Raw genomic sequence first — 8,331 nt, forward strand, 5'->3', positions numbered from 1 at the left:
AAACCCAGGGCCTCTCACGTGCTAGGCAAGCTTCCACCACAGAGCTGCACCCCCAGTCCTGAAGTAAGTTACTACTTTAGATCATGCATGCCTCTCAAATCATTTTCGAAGTGGTAGCTTTCTTCATATCAGGATCATTGTATCATTGGTTGATACACTGAATGTATGAAGGTACCACCTGTTAGAAGCAGCTTGAGTAGGTAGAAAGAGTGTGGGGCTGAGAGTCAGGTGTCCACTCCTAATTTGGCCATTTAGCTATGTGAACATCAGCCCTGGATTTTCCAAATTGTGGTAGTTTTTAAATTTCTCATTTTTATATTATTTTTAACTGATGAATGACAAATTGTTTATTTTTTTGATATAAACTGTGATGTTTTGATATCTGCATATTTTATGGAGTGGTTAAATAAAGTTAATTAGCATAACAGTATATCTTGACTCTTTACTTGGACTATGGTTCCAATATTAAGATGATTTCTTATTTGAGTTTTCGTCTCCTCACCTAAAAGATGAGGAATTTAAATGATTTCTCTGAAGACCCTTCTAAAACAACGAGCTGTGGGATCCAGATGTGCCCCTTGTGTTGGACAGTCAGTCTAGTGGCATCTGTGTTCTGGCGTGGAGCACGCTGTTGAGCGGGAGAGGGGTCATCGAAGGCCACGGTTCACCCAGCCCTGAGCACTTTATACACATCACGGCCCTACCTGTGAGATGTGTTATTACCCTCACTTTCCAAATGAGTAAACTGAGGCTCAGAGGGTGCAGCCTATGCCAACAGTGCTGGGAAAGGACGTCTGTGCCCCGCCACGTGGCCCCATCGCCATTGTCATTCCATTGCTGTACACCGGCAACACTGAGGTCGGAAATCATAGGGGCGAGAAATGTGTCTTTGGAATGTGCACCTGGGAGTTATGCTCCACTGCAGTCCTACGATTCCTGGAAGAAGGGGTTCAATGCCTGGGTTCTTTTAAAGCCAGGTGAACATCCTGGATAGTATGATGAGCAAACTGGAAGTGTATGCCAGCCACCTGGAGGAAGTGGTAGACGAGAGGACCAGCCAGCTGATGGCAGAGAAGAGGAAGGTGGAGAAGCTTCTGTCCACCATGCTGCCCAGGTATCCCCGGCTTCGGGAGTCTTGGTGAAGAAACTCAGGGGGCAAGAGCCTTAATAGCTAGGAAGCTGCCCGCAGAGGGATTATTTCATTGCTCTTTTTCTAAGAAAATGTCAGGTTCTTCTAAAAGAAACCAAGCCTTTTTGGGCGTGTAATTTGGAATACCTTGTTAGGGGAGACAGAGGGCCCCCTGCAACCTCCAAATCTGTAAGAATGGAGAAAAAAGTAGTGAGATCTTCCTTGTGGAAGGTGGTGGGAGAAGCAACAGAAGAGGACCACCAGAGGGCGCTCTAGGTTCATGACTCGAGCTAATGACTAACACAGCAGTAAAACCTTTGCAAAATACAGCACATCCTGTACCCCGACCTCAGATTTAAAAAGTCCTTCAGTTTTGGTTCCGTTTTCACCTGTTCACTCTCTTAACATTTGGCAGAAACTTTTGATATTAAAATTCCTGTACATTTCTGTGTCTTGGCCAAAGTAATGGAAGCAGGCATTTTAATTTGTTAATAGTGTGAGATTGATTAAGTGAAAAAATACCGATTTGTGGATTAGTGAATGATTACGTTCACTTTCACATCTGCAGACCAAGTCTTTGTAATCAACCTCTATAAGCGATAGGGGAAAATGAGATGCGTCAGCCCGAAAAGCTGTTTTATAAAGGCACCTGTGACCTGTGCCTGTCCCTTCCCGGTTAGAGCCACCAATTAAAGCGCCCCCCGAGGGCAGCTGGGCAGGAGGGGCTGTCCGTAGATGAGACGCGTGAGATCTTGTTAAAGATGATCTTTTCTCCCACAAGCAAAACCAAAAAACCCCGAATGATCTTTTCTCTGGCTCCAGCTTCATTGGAGAACAGCTCATCGCTGGAAAGTCGGTGGAACCGGAACATTTCGAGTCTGTGACAATCTTTTTCTCGGACATCGTGGGGTTCACAAAGCTGTGCTCCCTCAGCTCCCCCTTGCAAGTGGTGAAGCTCCTCAACGACCTCTACAGCTTATTTGACCACATCGTTCAGACCTACGACGTGTACAAGGTGAGGCCGGTCTGCAGGCGCCGCGCTCCTTGCTGGTGGCGCCCAGCACGTCGGCCTCTGTTCCCTTCCATCATTTTAATCCCACAGGAAAGACTTCTTTTGGCAATACTTAAGGGTCGAACCTAGGGCCTTCACACTGAGCTACATCCCCGGCCCTTTTATTTTTAATTTTGAAACAGGGTCTCCCTATGTTGCTAAGCAGCACAGGTTGGGCTCAAACCTTCAGTCCTCTGCCTCAGCCCTCCTAGGGTGCTGGGATTACAGGCTGCACCACCACGTCCAGCTCGTAAGCACATTGTTAAGGAAGCACTGACCTCCTGTCAGCTAATTTCTCCCCTTCTCTCCAGAATATATGTCCTCTGGGTTCAGGGAGGCTCCTACATCATCTTCCTTTAAAGCCCGACTTTGGGTCTAGTGTGAGTCTCGCTTCTGTAGTTGTGATCTTCAGCATTTCGGGGTGAAGACAGACTCCCCAAGTTTGGACCATCAGACTCCTGGGTAAAGGAGAGGTGGCCACAATCCTCTGCCTGGTGCTGCTTGGGAGATGTGTGAATACGTTCTCTCAGAATGAAAGACAGTGTGGGATGAGAGTGCAGAAACATTGATATCACATGATTTCTCTTATATGAGAAACCCAAAATATAAATAAATTAAAGCACAAAATAAAAGATAGCAGGAAACAGGGAGATAGGGCTTTTGCACACAGGCAGGGGACCAAGAGATAGAGGGAGAAGGGAGGGGCAGGGAAGGGGGTGAAGAAAGGATTAAGATGTGTTGTGTACGTGTACCAACTCCCCACAGCGAATGTGATCAATACACACTGCAAACGTGTACTAATAAAACATCTTAAAGATCAGCTTTGTTCGGTGGTGGCGCTGACCACGGTTTTTTTGAGTTTTCTGGCAGTTTGAATGGGGTTGGATCACGGTCCTGGGGACAGTGCCATGTGTCTGTGTCACACATGCCTGGTGGCAGCTGCTTGTGCACCTGCCTGACCATGAAGCCAGGACTCTGCCCGCTGTCCTGGGACCAGTGAGATTTGGGGGACAGGGTGGCCATAGTGCTCAGTGACAGGTCTTCAATGTACCCCCCAATGTTCCCCACAAATGATGCCCCAGTTCACAGATCTTCAAGACCAGGTCCCCTCCCTGACAAAGCCAGCACCTGGACAGCGTCATCTGGGATTTTCCTGAGTTACTTTCTCAGCAATGCTAATATTGGAACTGATCGGTATTTCTAAAGAATGTTCTTGTGCTGGGGAGAGGTAGCCTAGAAGCAGGTGGGGCTTGTTGACTAGTTGACTTTGTTTGTAACTTGAGGGTGAGCAGGACAGAAGCGTTCTGGTGACCTGGCTAATGCCTGAAGATCCATCTTTCCCATGTCAGCTTTGGACTCTGCTAAATATAATTGTGTCTGGAAAGGGTTGAAGCTTTAAGCTTCTACTGGCATTTATTTCTCTATTGTGAATGAAGGATCTGAAAACTGACTTTACTCGACTGATTAAGGGAGAAGAAGATGGATAAAGGAGATACATGTGTTTCTGTTAATCTAGATCAGTGCTTTTGTGTGGTGTATCACGTGTGCCTATCTATAAATGTCTATGAGCCCTGGGTGGGGGAGGACACTTCAGGTTGGGGAGGTTGCACCCACTTGATGGATCCACCCGACCCTTCAAGATGTGCCCCACCAGTACACTGCTACCTGACTGGTTCTGAACTTGGGCTGGGGAATGTGGCCACCACCACAGTGAGCTTTAGGAGGTGAAGCTCTGGTGGGAGGAGCAGGGCTCAGGGAAGGCAGGCTTCATGGAGGAACCAGAATGAGAACATGGACTTGAAGAAATGCTGGGACTTGGATGGAGTGGGGGTCAGCAAGGGTCAGTCTTCAAATACGGTGCCTCAAGGCAGAGATGAACAATAAGCAGCTTTGACCTATGACCCCATCCCATCCTCTACCTACTGCCTCTCTCATGGGAGGCAAATGTTCTTGCTTTATTTTCAGGTCGAAACCATTGGAGATGCTTACATGGTGGCTAGCGGACTTCCCATCCGCAATGGGACCCAGCATGTCGACCAGGTGGCTACCATGGCCCTGAGCTTGCTTGGTGCCACCATCCACTTCCAGATCGGGCACATGCCAGAGGAGAAGCTCCAGCTCCGGATTGGCCTCCACACAGGTAGTCAGAAGCAATGGCGGGGTCGGGGTCCATATGGCCCAGGTCTAAGGCTTTTAGGAACAGTCACTGCATGGTAAGAATGCCAGGGGAGCAAAGCTCGAGCTGTCTTTGCATGTCAGGTAGCTTGCTTGGTGAGAATAAGGACACAGTGGCTCCAGGATGCCAAACCAAAAACAAGAGGAAGAACAAAAACCAGGACAGTGCTGGGCGACTTCTCCTCCGTGTGTCTGTATTGAGTGACCCTTAATGTGTCCTATTTTTGTCAAACTCATGGGCATGTGATCTGTACAGAACTGACCCCTACTTAGATTAATACTTTTCGGTCGCTGTTTTGAAATTCTTAATACTTTCTGAACAGAGTCCCATCTTTCATTTTGCACTGGGCCCTGAAAATGACGTAGCCAGTGTCTTAGTCAAATTTGTCCTTCGAGTCTCACTGAAATCAAATCTGACCTCCAATCAGAATTAGTTATTTCCATCTTTGTGCCACTGTAGGCATTGTTTATATCTCTAGTTCATGAAGAAACATGGCCATTTGTTGGTTATGGAGCTTCCCACAGGAAATTTGTGGGTTGGGAGGTTGCCTCTTTGTAAACTGAGACATGTTGCCAAGCTCTGGCCCAAGAGGCCACTTCACGAGTATTTGTTGAGCTGCCCTTGTAGACTATGCTCCCCCTGGAGGCGGGTTATACCCTCGGTTCTGTGTCCGCAGGTCCCGTGGTGGCAGGTGTGGTGGGAGTCACCATGCCCAGGTACTGTCTGTTCGGCGACACGGTGAACATGGCGTCCAGAATGGAAAGCAGCGGCTTGCGTGGGTATTGTTTACCGCACTCTGCTAACCCAGTATCGCTGTCCCTCTGAGCCCCTATCTTTAACCAGATGGTATTTTTAGAAGGCTCCTTTGCCTTTTTCTCTCGTTTTCCATCTGGGAGATAAGATCATGATTTGCTTCAGACAACAGGGATCCCAAGGTGTGTAGACAGGGTTTTGTACTCTACTCTCATGGAAGCCCACACGCCTCCCCTAGGGCTTTTCATTCTAAACAGACACATGCGTAATAGAAGAATTTAAACCAAGAGCAAGAGTGGGAGAACTTTTCCTGCACAGGGACAGACAGTGAGCATTTTTGGCTTTACGGGCCACAGAGCCTATGGCAATTACTTAATTCTGCTATTGTAGCTCAAAAACAGCATGGCCCTGTTCCACTAAAACCTTATTTGCAAACACAAACAGTGGGGTGTACTACTTTTCCCACCCCTGATGGATGGTCTATGCTTAAGGATAAAAAAGACTTTGTCCAGTAACTCCAATGACCATCACAGTCTTTTGCTTTATTGTAATTTTATTGCCTTGACTATTGCTAGACACGATATACCATTTATCCATTCTGACATGGAAAAAAAGAACTGCTCAGTAATTAAATTTGAAAGAGTTTAGATTAACATTGTTTTGTATTTATAGATTTCCCAGAAGCTATAAAAATGTACACATAATTTCCCCTCTGATTCCTTTTTTGTCTTAAGTTACTCAACCAAGTCTCAAACACAGATTTAGACTTTCTCTTAAAAGGAAAGGTTTTCAGAACAAATTTGGAAGATGGTTGGTTATGTGGGCTCCAAACCCTCCAAACCGAGTCTAGTTGTATTTCTTGGTGCAAGCAACATTTTCAGTAATATGTCCCAGCTTACCCAGAAAGCTTGGGGGCCCGGGGAGCACCCCTCCATGGGGGTTGCCAACTGGGACGCTGAGCCAGTTCTGCTTTCTGCTTTGCAACTGGACACACAGAGTTGTGCAGACCCATTGATGTCTGGATGGCTGGTGTCCCAGGCTTCAGCCATTTCTGTGCTTTGTTTAATGAGAGGTCCCGGGGAGTCAAAAAATACGAATAGGTAGCTTCCCCTTCCAAAGCAGCCCCCTCCACTGACATCTCAAGACCGTGGGTTGATGAGGCACTGACTGGTCTATGGCAGCTCTTCGGATCCACGTCTCTCAGAGCACGGCAGGCGCCCTGCTGGCCATGGGCGGGTACCATCTGCAAAAGAGAGGGACCATTCCAGTCAAGGTAAGGCTGGGCCACTGCGCCTCAGTGGCCTGCTTTGTGTGCCTCGGGAGACGGTGAAGAATATGGCAGGATAAATGAATGTCTGTGCAGTGGAGCCTGAAGAGGTGCATGCAGACCCACGAGGGGTCTCTGGGGGCTCTGTCTGCCAGGCCTTCTTCCTTCCCAGAAGCCCATGCGGTCCCTTCGGAGGCTCAGACATGGGCTGGCCACAGGACACACCTAGATGGACCCCTCACGGGACGCGTCTGTCTCTGCCGCCTGGGGTCCCGTAGTGTCCACTTGAACTCTGTCCGCCACACAGGGCAGGGAGATTTATAGCGCCCGCCCTTCTTTTCGTCCCTGCACCTGAGTGTGAAATGCCCCAGTGGAAGGGACGAAGTCCACTGGTAGTAGTATTCACCTCTCTCCATGCCGCTTCCTCTGCCTTCTCCTCAGCCTGGCCTCTCTGCGTCCCTCTCATCATTCCTTTGGGGTTGTCCTTTCCCGGACAGGCGCACCTGGCCCTCTCCGGATGTCCTCAGGGACAGTGGACGCGCACTATGACGCTGGGGGTTTTGGGGAGTGGGAAAGAGCGAAAGAGAAGGGGTTTGCTGACTTGGCCCTGGCACACTGCGTCCCGTCCCCTGACTGCAGGAAGAGGAGACTCTAGAAGGTAGCCAGGGTGCAGACCTCGCGTAGGGTCCTGCTGGCTCCTGTGTAGCTGTCTAACTAGGGAGGCCGGCTTTGGGTTCTGTAAAAGGAAAATGAGGACAATGCTGGGAGTAAGGGTTAGATGTCAGCAGGTATGGGAGGTGCTTTAGCCGGTGCCCGATTCATACCGGAGCTCAGTTAACTGTATTACTATTTTTTTTTTTTTTTTTTAGTACCAGGGATTGAACTAGGATCCTTGCGCTTGCGCAGCAGGCGGCGAAACCACTGAGCTAAATCCCCGGCCCAACTGTATTACTCTTTAAAAACATTCTTTTTGCAACTCCCCTGGCCCTCCCTCCCAGGGCGTGAGTGACTGTCCATCTAGACTTGTCAGCAAAGCCCAAGAAAAGCATCAAGGTCCCATGTGTCGGGAGGCCTTTCTCTCGGGACCAGCTCCCGTTCTCCTGGCCAGCAAGGCCGACCAGCCAGGCTTCCCGGGCAGCTCCTCCTCTGGATTCACCAGCTCCTTTGCCTCCCACAGGGCAAAGGAGAACAGACAACCTTCTGGCTGAAAGGCAAAGAAGGCTTCACGATTCCGCTCCCTGAGTTTCCTGAGGAAGAAGTGGGAGACCCGGAGATCGTGTGAGGTGGGTATTTTCTTTCAAGAGGCTTGTGCCGTAATTCTGAAGTTGAGTCAGTCTCCCACTAGAGGGGGCCATCGGGCCGCCTCCTCACCCACCCTGGCCTTTGCTGCCAGCTCTGGCCTCCAGCAGGGCGTCCTCAGAAGGGGTTCTGGGAAGGGCGCAGTGGGTGGGGCGTGTGTATTGTGAGCTCTTTTCCTGGAGACTGCCAGCGAGTCTGCCCCAGCTGCTGGAAATTTCCAGCCACTGAACTTGCGAATTTCTGGTGAACCCATTTCACCTGGGGAAAGGGGCAGGGAGGAAAAGCCTCAGACTGTCTTGCCTCTCCCTGCAAGGCTACTCGCTGACCCGAGTTCTTCTGTCCCTTATGAGAAAATCAGCTTGTGAGAGAATGGGAACCCAAATCCAAAGGCACCTCAGAGAGTGCTCAGGATAAAAGCTCTAAGGTCTGAGCAGTCCCAGCAGGGAGAAGACTGTGACAAGAAGACAGACCCTCTGCAGTGTTGCAAGGCCTGGACTCCGGGCCTGACTTCCTGTGAGCACTGGAATTTCAAATGGATAATGTCCGGTCTTAGTTTGTTGCCTAACTTCCTTCCTGTACACTCAACAAAAACTGTTGCCGTCAAAACTTGAATTGTAAGAGGAGTTTTTCACTCATTAATGAAGAGTTTTTAAAAA

General features: G+C 49.1%; 1 protein-coding gene across 1 annotated transcript in view; it reads left to right on the forward strand.

Moving 5' to 3' along the window:
- LOC101713282 (guanylate cyclase 2G-like) overlaps positions 1-8,331 on the forward strand; it is a 41,593-nt gene that overhangs the window by 29,210 nt on the left and 4,052 nt on the right. Inside the window, exons 16-21 of the mRNA XM_004839017.4 lie at positions 974-1,114; positions 1,952-2,144; positions 4,146-4,320; positions 5,033-5,131; positions 6,291-6,382; positions 7,554-7,659. Of these exons, the coding sequence (XP_004839074.3) occupies positions 974-1,114; positions 1,952-2,144; positions 4,146-4,320; positions 5,033-5,131; positions 6,291-6,382; positions 7,554-7,658 (805 nt within the window). The 3' untranslated portion in view covers position 7,659. The remainder of the gene's footprint in view (positions 1-973; positions 1,115-1,951; positions 2,145-4,145; positions 4,321-5,032; positions 5,132-6,290; positions 6,383-7,553; positions 7,660-8,331) is intronic.

This window comes from Heterocephalus glaber, unplaced genomic scaffold (assembly GCF_053883595.1).
Source record: "Heterocephalus glaber isolate CG9 unplaced genomic scaffold, H.glaber_assembly_v1.0 deba00001497, whole genome shotgun sequence".
In the NCBI taxonomy this organism is placed as follows: domain Eukaryota; kingdom Metazoa; phylum Chordata; class Mammalia; order Rodentia; family Bathyergidae; genus Heterocephalus; species Heterocephalus glaber.